Genomic DNA, 18,921 nt, shown 5'->3' on the forward strand with positions numbered 1-18,921 from the left:
ATACGCGTCTCCATGTGGTTTGGACTACATTAATTCACTACAATAGTCAAAGTTTTTTTTTAAAAATACGTAGTAATTTTGATAGAGTAGAGGTACGTTCGCTTCAAGCAGTGAGAATTGAAGCTTTACCTTATTTTGCAGTTTGCTGTAGTCCGGTCAAGTGTGGCTAGGCCTTTGCCAGTTTAAAATAATTCCGCATCATCTAATTGAAGAGAGCATTTGGAGTCACGTTCCGCCCGATTTTTGATAACATTAAAATATTTATTTGCACATTTATCTTCTTAACTAAGGAACTTCAATTGCCTGGACGTAAACGCTTATACCAAGATTTCTAATGCATTTTCACTTTTATATCTATAGCATTAAGATCTTCTTTCTTTTGTAGAGTTCGCCTAGAATTGAGAGTTATTCCGATTAGGAAGATTGACGTAATGTTTTAGCAGACTGATCTTTATTCCCGGTTCTTGAATCTTGTCTTGGCCATTACCTTCATCTGACCTTAATCTATTTTATTGATGTGTTGTTTTGTTACGATTATTGTAAGTTATCCTGCAATTATGACTTAAGAATAAAGATTTTTGTTCTTCTTTTCAATTCTCTTTAGGTTGAATGGCTTAACGGCTAAGCCATTTATCATAAAGGGCTGCTAAGCCATTTATATAACCTAGTCACATAATTAAAAAGTCACTTTTAAAGGTGAGTATTTTAAGGATTTTTGCTAATAATGTGGTAAACTATTAGTGTAAGGAAGTAGTAAATCTTTCTGCATACCTGTTCTGGTAAATACTACTATTAGCTTCTTACCATCAGGTGGGTCGCTTAAAACTATAAGAAAAAAATTGTAGATTATTTATCAGTTTATTTAAATAATTTTTCTATCTTACAAACTTAGAAGTTATTATGTTGATTATAATTTGTTATTCTGGTTCTCAGTTCTTGTTCCCCTGTAGTTCTGAGAGGAGACTCGTGCTCAACAGTGAATCGAATATGGGTTGTTAATGATGATGATAGTTTTATTATTCTGTTTCTCCGTACTATTGTTAAGTCTCAGAATAGTTTGTTACACTGTATATATTTAATTTCTCTGAATGAATAGTCAAAATCCAAGTGTTTAGCTTCAGAATATGTGAAAAGTCTCGAGATATTCTCGCGTAGACAAATCACCGTGAATTTACCGAGGCGTGGACAGCATTACGGCGTAAATAAACAGAATTAATCTGTAATTACAGCGACATAGGGTATAATTTAGATCGCATTAATGTTTACTAATGCACCGCCGAATGATTTAGCCGTGGGACGGAGAAACGGAAATCTTTAGAAAGATTTTTAGTTTCATGCGAGTGTGTTTAGTGTTCTTTTTTTATTTTAAGTGATGGAACACCTTATTAGGTGGGTGTATCTTTGATTTGTGATATACTTTAAAAACTGCAAAGAGTAATTAACAGATAAAAAATAATTGATGAAAATAGCGAGTAGATAATATGGCTCGAATTTTACCCGTTTACAAATTCACATTTGAATAGGTTCAGCTGTTTCAGAGATTAGCCCGGACAAACAGACAGACAGAGAAAAATATTTAAAAAAAACCCTGACTTATTTTAGTACTAGCAGATGCCCGCGATTTCACAAATCCCGAGGGAATCATGGACTTCTGCGGGATGAAAAGTAGCCTATGTGTTAATCCAGAGTAAAATATATTTCCATTCAAAATTTCAGCCAAATCGCTTTATAAGCCGCAGCGTAAAGGAGGAACATACAAACTTACACACTTACACACACACAAACTACGCCTATATAATATTAGTGTGATGGTGTAAATAACTCTAAGTACCTACTTAAAAAAACACACATATAATCAAAGACAGATACTTTATTTTTATTTAAATAGATAAGTATGTATTGATATTGTCCAGTATATATAGAACCTATCCACCCGATGGGCACGCCTATCAGATATAGCTCAGAACCAATGGAGAATATTGAGCAGATCCTATTGAGATACTTGGAATCTACGAACAGGACCAACACCAATGCCCAACGTAGTACCAACGTAGTACAATTCGCTGGTCACTAGCGTTGCGCGTTGGATTCGGATCACGTAACCGTTTGTAGCGACCGTTATGGCTCGTAGCGTCCAATTGAATAACGATCGAGTTGGCGACTAGTGATGTGAAATGTCGATGTAACTGACATTTATGTGACGCGGAATTTGTGACTGGCCGGTATTTATCACCATCTTCGATGGGCGTCCATTGCCGGAGTTCTAAACACAAAAGTCATGAACCGCCTACATTCAACGACTACCAACTTAAGATAGTTGGACATTATTCATTAGGTACTCATTATTATATTAAGGCCATGGTGTATATTATGATGTGTGTGACTTTTATACAGTCCGAGCGCCAAAATTGTTAACAGATTGTGAACATTTTGAATGAGGTTAATGGACATATAGCTTTGGGATAAAGCCAACCAATGACAACGCTATGAGTATCTACTCTTAATTGTCGCTTTTTGAGTTTACGAGCCCGATCGAAGAATGCTAAATGGCCATTTATAAAGTACTATAATGCTGGCTATCCATAGCTGTGGAAAGTTTAGCATACTTAAAGGAAATAGAGGAATATATGAGTAAATTTAAAAGCACAGGTATTTATTTAGAAAACAGTAAAGGAAGCTAGGTAATTACTCGTACATGTAAGAGATAAGTAAGCGAGAAAAATGCTTGTGGTTTTCAGAGATGTTTAAATACACATCACAAACTATTATAAAAATTTAAATAAGCAAAGTTCTATTTCCTGAAACGCTTTTTGAAACAATGTTGGTGGGTAGCAGACTTTAATCTGAAATATTTGAATCCATTTGAAAAGAATTTCAACTATCACATACAAAAAGCTAGTAATAATGCTAAATTATGTAAATCCGCTTCGTAAAATGGAATGTTAATCCCATAGAGAACATAAGAAATGCGAAATTCGATCATAAATATAGAAAAACGATGGTGAATTGTAAACATAATCCAAATACCACATAATGCACGTTGCAGACGATTTCACGTAATATTACTTCCTACAATATGAGCGGCAATAACTTGGCAAATTTATCGACAATAAAGATCAATTACGCGTACATCACTAGTAAATCCCGGACACTTATCTTGACACAATAGTCAGTTTCGTTACAGTGGGAGAATAATACGAACCTCTATTACGTTTATATTTATGCTATTATAATCTCTATTGATATACAATTAAGGTATAATACCGTTTGATGTATTTAAGGCTATTTAGCGATTAACATTGATCCTTGAAGTACGAAATACGGAAGTTTTTTTTTGTGATTATGTTGGATTTTATGGGTTTTGAATAGGTTATTAATAGGTGCTGATTTCACTTCGATATGGGACGCTTGTTTGGTTCGTGTGAAATATTACTCCACGAGGGTTGTTTTTTTTCAATATTATGAGGATTTATTTAGGATCCTAAAAGTACCCTCATATTAAACAACAACAATATTAGGGATTTTTTACATTCGGAATTTATTAATAGAAAATTGATGGTTTATTTTTTTTTTCAGTAGCCAATGCCGTGTTTCTTGTTATCTATCTTTAGAAGAATCTAATAATAATCAATCGACAGAAGTGTCTTTTATCTAGAGACGCACTAGACTTTTCAAAAATGCATGCAATTTACGTGTGCTTTATTAATTTATATATACTTTATTGCATAAATGAAAAACAATAACAAAGAAAATAGACGAAAACATAGTAAAAAAGTATGTGCAAAGGCATAAAGCAATATCTACCAGACAACCTTTGGAGGAAGGAATTATTGAATTAAAACACAAAACGCAAGTGCAAAAAAACAAAAATCAATTCACGATCTTTACATCAGAAAAAATTATCAATTCACTATCTCTACATACATCAGATAATTTTTGTAACAGAATTTAATGCGAAAATAGCATCATTATAGAACGATTTAAGCTAAAGGTTAAATGTTATGCTAAAGGTTATGATTTAAACCTAGTTAAACACCGTTTTCCACACGGACGAAGTCGTGGGCCTCCAATAGTTTATTACATCTCCATCATTACTAACAAAACCAGCTAAAAATAGATAAGTAATGGTAAAATAAAATCTGGAAAAAAAATTAGTAATACCATATAGGCATCATACAGGGTTAGGCAACGCATATATACATCTACGGTCAGTACGCTAAAGTGTTTTTCAGATAGCATGGGTATGGTGACATATAACGTTCATAATACGTACTATTATCGTGAATCGCGGCTAACTTTTCAGAGTAAAACGAACTGTCACTGTACCCATGCTATATGAAAAACACTGTAGTGTGTCTAACAATTTCCAAATATAGTTTTCCCGTACAAAAACCCGTGGTGGCGTGTTTCCAGCTATTATCAGCTCATAATTCGCGCGGCGCATTATTTGGGATACGATTTTGCAGAAACCATCGATAGATGGAAAGCAGCAGCCGTCGACTGGCGAGCGTTTGGTTTGGGCGAGTTACTTGCTCGTTATTATTACAGATAGCTAGTGCTAGCCGGTCCGATGGACTTGTACAAACATCTATTGAATTAGCGGACAACCGCGACTTCGTTGACGAGAAATTCTGTTTATCACAAACCCAATGGGAACCGTGATTTTTCCGGAATAAAAAGTAGCTTAAGTGTTGTGTTAATCCTGAGTTAAATCTCTTTACATTCCAAATTTCAGGCAAATCGGTTTGCAAGCCGCAGCATAAAGAAGGAACAAACATACAGACTTACACACTTACACTCAATATTAGTGTGATTGACGAGTTTTAGGATGTTTCTTTGTATTCGTCTTGTTTATTTACTAGTATCACTTTCGATTTGAAGTAACAAAACTAAAAACCTATGGTTTGATTAGATTTGAGAAAAACTTGAATTCTACGCGGACTAGCGTCCGCTAGTAAAATATATAGCTGTATACACACACACAAACCATAGCCTTTAAAATATTAGCATGATAAGCTATTAGCCGGAGTTTAGTTAACGTATTGTTTTTCTGCATTTCATTAGTTTATTTTCCCAATTAAGTATGCCGTGTTTTCTTGGTAAAATTCGTATAGGGCGTAAAAAAAACAAACTAACCCCTACTATATATAAACGTTTCATCTATACTTCTATACTAATATTATAAAGAGGTAAAGTTTGTAAGTTTGTAAGTTTGTCACATTTTTTAAATGGGGTAATCTTCGGAACTACTGGTCCGATTTCAAAAATTCTTTCACCAGTAGAATGCTACATTATCGAGGAGTGCTATAGGCTATATTTTATATTTATATCATATATATTAGCCGAGTTATCACAGTTTTTGTCATACAGGTCGGACTGAAAATCCTCTTAAACAGACTTATTCGCATGCGCTGCCTTAACTATTGGGTAAAATTGAAATTAATGTATGGAGACTTTATGTATCTTTAAAAGTTCTACAAAAAAGTCCGCGACACCATATATCTATCTTCTATATATTAGCAGATATAGTACCTTTTGTGTTTTAAAAATTATTAAGTTTATATACTTAGGTTTACGTCATTATTTATACAACTAAACTTTAATCCTTATTAAAATAAATTATTTAATAATCACAAGGATATTATGGAGATAAGATTTGTCCTTTACAGTATGTTAATTACTTAAATAGTTTCGGAGATAATACAAAATTTCTAAAAGACGCAGAAATTCCGCTATATGACGCCCGGCGCTTTCATTTATGTAGTTCCCGTTCCCGTGTGAATATGGGGATCAAACATAGCCTATGACACTCGCAAATAACGTAGCTTGCTATTGGTAAAACAATTTTCCAAATCGGTCCAGTAGATCCAGAGATTACCTCCTACAACCACACGAACTTTACCTCTTTATATTATTAGCATAGAAGTCTCTATTTCTCTTGGTCATACCACCATGACTCTTGAAGGACAGGACCGATTTTGCTAAGGGTAGGAGTAAGATAGAGAAGTTACAGGGTAGGGTAGGGTACGGGTAGGGAAGCGTAGGGGTAGGGTAGGTTTAGGGCCGGGTTTAGGGTAGTGGTAGGGTAGGGGTAGGGTAGGCGTGAGATAGGGGTACGGGTAGGATAGGGGTAGGAAAGGGCTAGGGTACGGGGAGGGTAGGGGTAGGATGGGGGTAGGGGTAGGTAAGGTAGGGGTAGGGTAGGGGTAGGGTGGGGGTAGGGGTAGTGTAGGGTAGGGTAGGGTAGGGGAAGTGTAGATGTAGGGGTTGGGTAGTGGTAGGGTAGGGGTAGGGTAGGGTAGGGGTAGTAGTAAAGTTGACATCGAAATTTACGCGGACGAAGTCGCGGGCGTCCGCTAGTCATCTATATTATTATTTTATACATATATCATCTACTCGTACTTAAGCGAAGTAGAGGGTTGCTAAATGATCTAAAGACTACTGGACTAATCATCAGTTAAGTTCGAGTAGGTATGTAAACGCAGCACTGTGTACACAATCTACAGAAATAGCGTATTGCGTGCAAGATTTGACCGATCGGCGATCGCACCCGCGCGTTACATTAAACTCGTACAAGCAGGCTAATTCACTATCTTTGACGTATGCTAGTTGACATATACGAAAGATTCTATGTTAAAACGTCATCCGGTGCTTACTGATGGATATCACACAGTATGTAGATGACATGTTTAACCGATTTCAAAAAAAGGAGGAGGTTCTCAATTGGCCGCGTATGTATTTTAATAGGTTTGTTAACTCATAACTTCGTCATTTCTTAACTAATTTAAAAAAAAAATTATTTGTTGGAAAAAGATTCCAGATCAGTCTTAATTAATTTTCATGAAAATCGGTTCAGTAATTTGTAATTTTTACGGTGTTAAAATGAGAATAATGGAATTGCCCGTACTGTGGCGTTTTCGTTCACTACGCTAAAAACAGAAAAGTAAAATCTTTTTAACAAAAAAAAAATCAACCGACTTCAATATCACAAAAATAAACTAAAAAGTGAAAAATAACATAGGATGTTATTTTTCACTTTTTATGTGCTACCTTCTGATCACTTTGAAGGCGGTGCCAAAACAGTGATTAATTAAATCATAAAGTTTTAGGATTTTCAGATGGTCCTTTCATGCGGTTTTTTCAGAAACGGCTTTAATTAATACGCCACTGGCTTTTTTTATCGCTAAATCTGAAAAATACTATATTTTTCTTAAGAAATGTTGGCGACCCTACTTATGTGTATTGCCCACTCATGGTTATTAAGTAGTAGGTATAAAAATAATTGTTATATACATAAATATTTCAAGAGTGGTTTTCAGAAACTCCTTACAATGTAAAAGCATTTCCTAAAATTTACCCATATGAAGTTACATTTCCAACGAATGAGTTGTTTCTATAAATATGTGCGAGCTAATTCTGGGTAAAATCGAGGAAATAAATAAAGTTTTTTCCACTGAAATCATTACTAATTTCCGGGGAAATCTGTACATTGAAATTTACACGTAAAGTAAAATTTGTCGTTTCAATTATTGCAATGAACGTTGTTTTCCTTTTTATGAATGATTTGTGGATATTAGTTAGGACGTATGGTATTTGGACGTGTACCACACAGTTCAGGTTCAGAAACGGTCGCGTGGCGAAGTGGTTAGTGATGGTGACCCTGCTTTCTGAAACCACGGCCCTGGGTTCGATTTCCACAACTGGAAGGTATTTTTGTGATGAACATGGGTGTTTTCCAGTGTCTGGGTGTGCTTATACATTATATACTCTTAAGTTTTTATATGTACCTAATAAATAAATGTATATATGATAAAATACGCTATCTTAGTAACCATAATACAGTTCGCGCGGCGAGAGTTTGGCTTTGACCGTTATTGCGCAGAAATCAGAAATTGGGTATCAACGGGCATTAGCGGGGTGCGGGGCGGGTGCGCGGTGCTCTGATTGGCGCTCCAGTCGTTACCTGCCTCTCGCACCGAAACGACGTACCGCGCACTCCTGTTGTACAATCACGTTCACAAATGAATTGCTATTTTCGTTAATTGTTGTCGATTGTTATTATTTGTTGAGTTTGTTTGTTTAAGTTTTTTTGTTAAATATTAATATTACCCCCTTTTGGTGTTGCAGATTATCCAGGGACACACTGTATTTAATAATTATTTTAAGTTTTCTTTTGTTCTTATGTACCAATTTTACATGTATCTTGGAATAAATAATTTTATTAAAAACAATTATTTAGAATTTTCATTGCTGTCTCTGTATAAACATTTTAAATATGTAAAATAACTATCAATAGTTTTAATAAATGAAGAAGTTTATCTACTTCGTATTATTTTCTAGCATTATTATCACTATACATGAATTTTGACCCACTCAAATATCCAACCTGGTACATAAAAAAGGAAAAGTATTGTGTGCGTGACAGTACCCATGCGCAGTAATCCCCTCCATCCGAAGGTCAAAGCCAAACTCTCGCCGCGCGAACTGTACAAGCTACGCTTACTTTGGGGCAAGATAGTTACGTGTATAGATAGCCTTATTGCTAAAGCGAATACACACACATAACAGAAAACATTCAAAGCTAACGTATTCTGTTCTGTGTGTATGTATTTATATTTAGTGGTATGTATGTGGCTTCGTATCATGGGTTCGAGATGTGAGATACTGCTTTCCTTTCTTCTAAGAAATTTTCATCAGATCTCACCTGATAATAAAGTGACGATGCTGGTGGGAGGCTTCGGTCGTGACTAGTTACCTTACCGACAAGGACGTACCGCCAAGCGATTTAGCGTTCCGGTACGATGTCGTGTAGAAACCGAAAGGGCACACCCCTTTTTCGATTTTCATTCTCCTCCTAACTTGTTAGTCCGCTTCCATCTTAGATTGCATCGTCACTTACCATCAGGTGAGATTGTAGTCATGGGCTAACTAGTAAAAAAAAAATGCTTTCTAAGATGGAAGCGAGCTAATTTGGAAGAAGTACAAGTTCATTCCACCCACACCTCGGACGGTTTCTACGCGGTATCGCGTATATAAAATATATAAAAACTCATTTAATACAAAGTTAATAAACTATCAATTATTACAAAAATTAAAATACCCCTAGATAAGTAATAACTTTTATCATTTTTTAACTAGTCAATAGATAATATTTTGTATACAGATAAAACAATATAGCTTAAAAAACAAACGCGTGTTATAGACTATACACAAACGGTGTGAATAAAATAAACAATTATTATACAACGGTCCCCCGCCGCCAGATGGCGCGTGCGGCGTTTTTTATGAATATTTGTAAACTTTGTTTGAAGATAACGCATACAGAGTGATCTTTTTGCTTACGATCATTTACAGATGCTCTGGGTTCAGCCTTAGGGCGGGTGGATTCTACCTCAAGGGCGCATTTTTAGGGTGTACCTAAAAAGTGACTATCTCTCACTGTTTATATACTACAGCCTTTATACACTTTTCACACTTCCAAAATGAACACGAAGGCATAATTAAAGGATTAAAATATAAAAACATTAGTAAATTATTTTTTTAAGTCCACGTCCACTCACAGCATGCGCTTGTTATGTACTAAGATAAGATGTGCGTGCATGTCTTTGGGTAATGACATAAAATTGTATTCTTTAGTATGGAGGGGCTCATCTAACGATTTATATCTATGATCTACGGCATATTTATTGTTGTCCGTCACTTTGAACTTCTTAAAAGAAAGTTTTTGAAGAACAACACGTCCACAACAAGAGATGTGGACGGCTCGAACGCCACGAGCACACTGAAGCCAACACGAGATCGAGCGACGTCATATCCGTCATAGACTACTATTTCCTACCTTATTTATTAAAAAAATGTAAATTTAAAAGGGGCTAACGCGGCGATAACATTACTCATCATCATCATCATCATCATATCAGCCGATGGACGTCCACTGCAGGACATAGGCCTTTTGTAAGGACTTCCAAACATCACGATACTGAGCCACCTGCATCCAGCGAATCCGTGCTACTCGCTTGATGTCGTCAGTCCACCTGGTGGGGGGACGGCCAACACTGCGCTTACTAGTGCGAGGTCGCCATTCCAGCACTTTGGGACCCCAACGTCCATCGGCTCTTCGAACTATGTGCTCCGCCCATTGCCACTTCAGCTTCGCAACTCGTTGAGCTATGTCGGTGACTTTGGTTCTTCTGCGGATCTCCTCATTTCTGATTCGATCACGCAGAGATACTCCTAGCATAGCTCGTTCTATCGCCCGCTGTGTGACTCTGAGCTTTCTTATGAGGCCCATAGTTAGCGACCAAGTTTTTTAACATTACTCACTCCAACCTAAACTAACAAAGCTCATCACTCATCATTTCGCACGGAACACTGTACAATAATGTAGCGAATTCGATTCCCGATTCCTACAACATCCTGTGCAGGCAAACGCACGTGTTCAGTAAACTTCCTGCCTCGGAACACCACGTCATTATGCCTCCCACACACGCCGTAACACAATGGCAATAAAGTGCAAAATAGCACAACACACGCTAAATTGGGTTTTGTAAACACCTGTGCCTTATAGCTAGTAAATATAGAAGCCAAATTAGTATAGACTTTGTACCGTAAGCTCCCAGTAATGAGCTAGTATAACAAATAATTATCTACAGAGCAAACTCTACTTTAAAGACAGTAATAATAAAGATGATGTTTGCAAAAAAAAAAACAATCATTAAAAAATAGAATGAAAAATTATGTACCTTTTTATTAAATTTTTCCAAACGTTAAACATTAAAAACGCTGTCTTTTACTTTATGACGTCACAATGTTACTTCATATACTAAACGTCAATTAAATAATTATTTTGTCAAACAATCCGTTTGGTTAACGTTTAACGTTTACGTGACGTCATGAAACGATAAATAGACCATCATGGCAATATCATGATATTTTTTTTTTTCAATTTAGTAAAAAAAAGTTTCAACTAGCCTATTCTTGTTGCCGCTACCTGCCTCGATTTATAATTTACTAGCTGACGCCGCGCGGTTTCACTCGCGTGGTTCCCGTTCCCGTAGGAATACGGGGATAATATATAGCCTATAGCCTTCCTCGATAAATGAGCTATCTAACACTGAAACAATTTTTCAAATTGCACCATAGTTCCTGGGATTAGCGCGTTTAATCAAACAAACAAACAAACTCTTCAGATTTATAATATTAGTATAGATAATACAGTCGCAAGTTTCTACAGATTCCATAAGGTGTAGAACCGTGAAGGCCACAGGCAAAGAAGGAAAAAACCAAGAAGGATATTTTTAATCTACACCAACTTGTTATATTTTATCTGCGCGCGCCTCGGATAAATAACATATAAAACATGCACATGCATTATCACAACATGCAGCTTTTCGTTGTTTAACCCACACCCACATAAATAACGCGCATTCATCCAAGTGAGACGTGCGCCATTGATTTATTTTTGTTTGATTCCTAAAGGGTTACTTACGGCTAGAGTGCTATGATATTGTTCTTTTGTGAACAAGTTTGGAATGCTCTCAAAGCGCACTTCTTCTTGAACTTGAAACTAATTGAAGTGCTTTAGTTTATCTATACTAAAATATTGTTAAAATGCTTCTGTGATTTACTTCTTTTTTTTAATTTCTGGTTTACAGTTCAGGGTACTTTAACTTTTTGAGTTTTTAATCTTTACCTAAACATAAAATAATACTACAAATATAAAATAATAATACAGTTGTAAAGAGATAAATCCAAAGTAGAATAAAAAATAAAAAAAATAATAAGTGTTTGAATATTACTTTTTTTCTAGTTTTTTCTGCTCCAACTTTTCATTTCAAATTAATTTTTCTGTGATCGATTTTTTTAAAATATTATAATATTATATATAAAAAAATCGATCGGCATATAATATTATCTCACGCAAAGTTTTAATTTATATAAAAGGAATTTACATAAAATTTTCTTATTTTTTTTTCGTTAAGTTTAGAATTTATCTTTCTGTTTGTTACTAAAAATATAATTTATGTAAGATACGTCACACAAAAATAAATTGAAAATAGAATTGTGTCACCCTTGTATCAATTATTTAGACGTCACCTAAACCACAGATTATAAAACAGACTAAAATAAATCAACTTAAAAACAGATCGTTGAAAGTTCTATTTCCGAACGAGGGTAACAGAACAATAAAAAAGTAATCTAACCCCTGAGTTGTTTCCAATTTTAAATTTTTCAGGTTAACCCTTCATTGCTGCGCTGTGAAATATGAGACGAAGGCACGTGCTTAACCGCCATGGAATTAAACGTAGAACATTTTCAGTAAGACTTGAGCGATTTACACTAAGAAAAACAAGTTTTTATTTAACTTATTCTATAACTGTAATAATAATAAATATAATAATAAAAGAAAAAACTAAGTTCAAAAATGTTCACAATGTATGCAGAAAATTAAAATGGCAGTGGACGGGACATGTGTTGAGAGAAAAGAAAGAGAAATGGACAAAAAATAATAACAGAATGGTACCATAGAGATAGTAAACGAAATAGAGGAAGACAGATGAAGAGATGGGAAGATGATTTTAAGAAAATAGGAGGACCAGAATGGATTCGATTAGCAAAAGACAGAAATACGTGGAAAATATTAGAGGAGGCCTTTGTCTGTACAAGACAAGCTGTTTGAAAGGGAAATCAATCGGATAGAAAATTACTATTTTAGCTAGTTGTTAACCCTACATTTTATTTATTTATACTGTACTTGTTTAACTGTAACTGTACCTGCAGGTCCAATATTAAGCACTTTTTTCAAATCTGGTGACAACGCATTAAAATTACAGAACCCAGCTAAGTAAAATCCAGGGCTGTCTTTTAATTTAAAAATGAATTTCTTTTTTAATTTCGCTTGTCTTTTGAATCGATTATAATAATCATTTAAAATAAGTACCAAATTCAAAATTTTAAATTGTAATTTCATTAAAAGTAGTTTCACTTACGTAATCATGTTTTTAGTAAGTGTATCTCAAGTACATACCTACTCAAGTAAATGTATTATCTCTTAACCTTAAAATATGTTACAAGAACTTTCATAACAGATAATAGTTGTTAAAAATAACTAAAGCAACCCCTTTTAAACACACCGGCGCCGAATCAAAACCGAGAATTTTATATCCTTGTTTATTTAATGTTTAATTTTATACGATGCCAACGAACCCCGCGTAATGCGTTGCCGGTTAAAATCATGTAAAGTAACACCGGAGTTTACCACCAAAGGGAAAATGCATTTAAAAGTTTCTTGTCAGCCAGCCATCCATCACAGACCTACCTATTTTTTTTTAATTTAATAATTAAGCCGCGGACTCCTGCGATTTTGTCCGCGTGTAATTATGTTCTAATGAAAGGCCAACAGTCAAATAAATTGAAAAAAGAAAATTGGGGTTATAACAGGTAAAGATGAAGTAGTGTTTGTCAATTGGTGCCATATTAAATTGAATCAACATTTATGCCATGACACAGCAATAGCCTGCGAAAGCCTAATCTAGATGTAGAGTCCTTTTCATGAAAGAAGTCCCGCTGCTAAAACCTGAACTAAAATTGACAGCACCTTCAATTTCAATTTCAATTCTTTATTTGCTGAGAAATGCACATACAATCAAATGTATTCAGTCATTTCTGACATACAACAATATAATCAAATGTATTCAGCCATTTCTGGCATAAAAATAACACCTTACACAAATGACAGTAAGACCGCCATTACCAAATGAGAATGAGCGCCATTAGGACATTAGCGCGGCGTCTGGGGGACTTCTCTCATGAAAAGGACTATACCTCTATAAAGTTTGTGAGTCCAATCTCCTACTATAGATAAGTTAAGGACATTGAATTGTGGTGGCTTTAAGAAATAGCAGGTTTCTAAGTCCAGATCCTAAATTAGTCCAGTAATAAACTATTGACTCCTGAGTGAGCCGATAAAATGGACTCATAAACACGATATAAAAAAATTTGCCTTTCCTTAAAATTGGAATTCTCCATACTATAAAATGTCGCTGTACTTTGTATATTACCATCTCAAAATTATTATTTTGAACTTTCTTCAGTGCGTGCATCCTACAGAAAACTTACGAAAATGTAAATCAATCAATAATCCACTTTAACATTTACGTACCAAAGTCTATATTAACTTATAGCATTGCTACACAGGCATTAATGGTCAACGTTAACAAAAATACATTCACCTCCATAACCGTTTTTTACGAGATTTAATGCCTTGAGACGTGGATATCAAAATAGCTGAAGATACACACATTTTAGCAAACATTTGTTTAACTTTAAATACGTAGACATATAAAAACAAAAGAGAAAACGGGTTTATACATGTATTTATTTATAACAAAATTCTGTACGGAGCCATGAAAAGTCAGTGGCTATTACCTCTGAGTGCGATTCGGAGGGCGTAGATTCGAATCCGGCCCTGGGCATGTACCTCCAACTTTTCAGCTATGTGCATAATTAAATATCACGTGACTCAATCGTTGAAGGAAGAACATCATGAGGAAACCTGCATATCAGAGAATTTTCTTGTGCTGCAATCCAGAACAATCTTACGTCCGCTGTATCTACCATTTAGTTGTTACTGGAATTAATTTTCAAAAGCCTCAACAGCTTCTCGCTTAACAGGCTGGATGTAAGTCCAAAATAGTCGTAGCTACCTAACTGTGGCTAAAGATTAAGTCAATATCTTGTATGATGTATATCAGTGGGTTGCATTTAAGAAAGGACGCTCCAAGGTGCGGACTGCTAAATCTTCGCCGGTAAATAACTCGTAATATAAGGCGGGCAGTAAAGGGAATGCATCTCGACGTTTATGCCTTTTCACGCACCCTGTATTTCAGTCGCGGCTAGGGTTGACACTTGTAGCAATTTAGTTTAGTTAAAACAATCTACACCTTACTTATCTTTTTCTTAAAATCATTACTTTTTTAACTTTACTAATATTTTTTTACTACGACAAAGGTACAATAGTCCAATAGTTCGATCCTTTCTTATTTAAGTCTGGATTTCGCGTGAACGTAGACTCTGACGTCTTAGTCACTGATGTAGTATGTAATGAAATAAAAATACATTGGGACAAGTTTCACATCAATACATTTTTAGGATTTCGCAGCGTTGGCGTTTGTATAGAAAACTATACAAATGCTAACGCTTCGAAAACCTAAAAATGTATGGGGACGAAAATTTGCTATCGATGTTTTCATAATTAAAGTATACCTTCACTCTCGTCAGCGTTTTTAATGTAATTTTTCTTTTTAGTGTGAAAAGTTTTTTTGCATGACGGGTTACAACCTTGTCTTTGCGGTGACAACCCTATCTTTGCAACATGCATTGCGTATTAAATTTTATAGGCGGTGTGTAAGTAGGAATATTTTTGGAAGTGCAACAGATGTTTCAGCCAAACCTATACATCTTCGCAACAAATAGGTCCACAGTTAAATATTTGGCCAGTTCTGTCGGAAACGTTCCTAAAATCTAGGTTTTGGAAAATTTTCAGTGACTGACATGCTATTTAAAGTACATACTCAAAACAAACGAACTTCAAAAGGTTTAGTTTCCTGGTCCTTGAGGAAGACAACACAATTAACGTTCTATAACTTTTAACGCTCTTATCACTAATATACTCTGTCTAAATAGATACTTAGACATCTTTAAAATAAGAGTAAATAGGCATTCTTCTGGGCAAGCGTGTCCCATTTTAGACCAAAATATCATCAGGTGAGATAATTGTCACACGCGAGCCTATTATTTATTTATTTACTTTTTAGTACTGACTAATTCAGTTACATAATTAAGTAGGTATACATACATGAAAAAGAAAAATAAACAAAATCATCACTAGAAATTTAAACAAAAATATCAAAAAATTAGACAAAAACGAATGACATAGGTAAAGAAATAGAAAATAAAAAAGGTTTAGTATGTTCGTACGTCCAGAATCCTAAAAAACTGCATTGTAGAAAGGAAGTCTAAGCGAGCTCCATTTACCCTCTTTTTTAAACGACAACGACTTTACAGGAATACTTATTTTTCACGAATCTCCATTCTTCATAATCTCTCCATTGTTTCAGCAACTAATGGATCCCAATAAGACGAGTTGAACGCTGAAACATGAGACCGGCGGCCATTGCGTTTTGGCGCGAAATGCCAATCGCCGTCACCTTCGCGCTGGCGGCGCTAGTGTGCGTGTCGGCCAGAGACATTGTGCTGGGTGAGTGAAACGAGTAAATAAACAAATGTTTAATTATTTGAGACTAATTTAAACTGGAGAATTATTCTTGGCGTACAATTTGCATTCCGCGCGCGCAAGTTAATGAGTAGGCAGAAGGTTGGGTTAACCACAGAATATAACGCTACAGCTATTTATTTATGTATCTGATACAGTTAGTACACAGAATAGAGAATGATATAGAATGAGTCTCTACAACCGCGCAGTGAAGCCATAAAAAAACAAACGTCACGCGTTCCTTGACATCAGCGTAATAATTTCTTATTTGTATTTCACTAACAACAGTTAAGTAAATTAATATCATATTAGACTAATAATCAATAACTTACTTATAAAAATACTTGTATATCTAATAAGTTTTTATGAACAGTTTTTAAAATATTTAAAAACATAAGACCCTGAATACTACTGAAACTTACTGATGACACTGTCGTATTGGCTCGAGAATGTATTAGTTTTGAATTTGTATTTGGAATGGCTGTATCACTGCTATGTTCTGTGCGCTCTATCTGCCCATTATTCTTTAATCTATGAGTAAATGTAATAAGAAAAAAGTGTTCAGCCACAGGACGTGTATACTTACAGCTATGACATGAAAAACATTTTAAAAGCGACAAAAGAAATATACAATTACACATAAATATAAGAAGTAGGGTACAAAGGTGTCAAAAATAAAGTTAAAAAAATACTGACGTATTAATTGGTAATATAAAAAAAATAGGCACCATGAGACTAAAGACTCAGGCGTTCGTTGGTACCTGCTTATTGATTAAAAATACAATCATGTCATAAACAATTTTAATGGATATCATGAATATGTCATGAGCCATAATTTGCAATGAATAACAATGATCAGTACCTTTCCATGGCCAAAAATATTGATGCACCGTTCGTGTGACGAAACTTTTGAATGTGACCCGTGTGTTGTGGCCATGAAAACTGCGATAGTAATGACAAACATTGTGATACGCTAAATAATAATTAATATTAATCAAAAGGAAAATAACTGGAAACTCTTACTGTAAAAAGACTCCGCAGAACCTTTAAAAACTTTTGTTAACAGAATGCAATTCTCACTATATACCTTTTGAACAATAGATAGGTACGAGTAGATATTTTAAAAATAAACCCTGACCTTAAAGAAACTATTGCACTATACGAATTATAAAAAGCAGAGCGCTATTTCAATCATGTTTTATAACTTTTTTAAGAAGAAGAAGAAGAATACTTTATTGTACACAGAAATACAAAAATAATGAAAAAAAAAACATTACAACTGAAAAGTTTTAACCTAACATGCAGCCTTATTGCTATAAGCAATCTCTACCAGGAAATCTCCTGATGAAAGGACTTGCGAAGATAAGTTTAGAATTTGATTTAAAAAAAGACAGTTTAAGTCTTCAATATCAGGTACAAGTTTCATATAAAGACCATTGGGTGTAGAAATATTAACGAAAGACTATACGAGTACATTTAGACAATGATTGTTACTATCTTGAAAAAAGTTATAAGGGTGTTAGAAAGTTTATAATACCGAAAACCAATTAGATGAACAAAAAGCCTTGCAACTTTACGAATAGAATAGAATAGTAGCAATCAGATATCTAACATCAAAAACTCCAACATCGATTGAAGATAATCAAAAAATAATTTGTATGCAAGAGCTCAATGCAAAAATTTAAATTCGTGACAGCATATCGAGGATTTTTGTTAATATGTAATGCTTGGGATGTTAAACGAATATCTAATATAGAATTTAGCATTTCCATTTTGTTAGGATGATAAAAATTCATGTCATGTACGTTTTAGCCCATTGTTGGATTTAGATTTTGAAGTCACGGGGTCCTGATTTTTAGCAAAGTATGATTTATTATATCCGGAACAGAAAAAAACATTTTTATATTACTTCCGTCGTAAAGAGTTGCTTGAATTTAAATTATTGTCAGTCGTTTGAAAAAAAAAGCTATCATTAATTTTAATTTCAAACGCCAGTATACATTTTTGATTTTAAATTAAACATGTCTAGAACAATTAATGGTGAAGGTGTCACCATAATCATTATCATTCGATGGACTTCCACTGCTGGACAAATGCTGCCTCTTGTAAGGACAAATACTCCATTTGACTTCATAACATAACCCGATCGATGTCGCGTCGTCGGTTCATCTTGTAGGTGGTCTTGTTTGCATTTCAGGTGCGTCACCTTTCCAGGAAAAAGTTTTACACCTAGGTATTTCTATACTAGCAGTTTACGCCTATTTCTGCATCTACTGTCACTGGCTCATGTTTTTTGCCTTAAATACAATATGATCTTTAAAAAAATTGGCAGTATTAAAGAGACTACCGATAGAATTGAAAACTTAACTTTTAGTATTTTTCAAATACATCTAAACTGCTTTATTCATGTCAGTGACACGAACCCATAATATTATCCCTTACCAAAAAGTGCCTAATGCGGTAACACACTTATAAAAAGCCCGTTTTAAATATATCACAATTATTTAGGCAGGTATGATCAACAACTTGATGGTGTTGAGGCTCAATTAGTTTTAGATGACATTTTCTTTGTTGTAAAGCATGCAAGCAAGGGCAGTAAATTGAAGGCATACGGACTCAAATTGAAGGGCATAATCAAAGCGGAACCC

At 34.7% G+C, this 18,921-nt stretch overlaps 1 protein-coding gene across 2 annotated transcripts in view; it reads left to right on the forward strand.

Moving 5' to 3' along the window:
* The window catches only part of LOC112044537 (fibroblast growth factor receptor homolog 1), a 103,567-nt gene that overhangs the window by 22,793 nt on the left and 61,853 nt on the right, over positions 1 to 18,921 (forward strand). For both annotated transcript variants that reach the window (XM_024080418.2, XM_024080419.2), the window contains exon 2: positions 16,119 to 16,258. In XM_024080418.2, coding sequence (XP_023936186.2) covers positions 16,159 to 16,258 — 100 coding nt within the window. In that variant the 5' untranslated portion in view covers positions 16,119 to 16,158. The remainder of the gene's footprint in view (positions 1 to 16,118; positions 16,259 to 18,921) is intronic.

Source organism: Bicyclus anynana, chromosome 22 (assembly GCF_947172395.1).
Source record: "Bicyclus anynana chromosome 22, ilBicAnyn1.1, whole genome shotgun sequence".
In the NCBI taxonomy this organism is placed as follows: domain Eukaryota; kingdom Metazoa; phylum Arthropoda; class Insecta; order Lepidoptera; family Nymphalidae; genus Bicyclus; species Bicyclus anynana.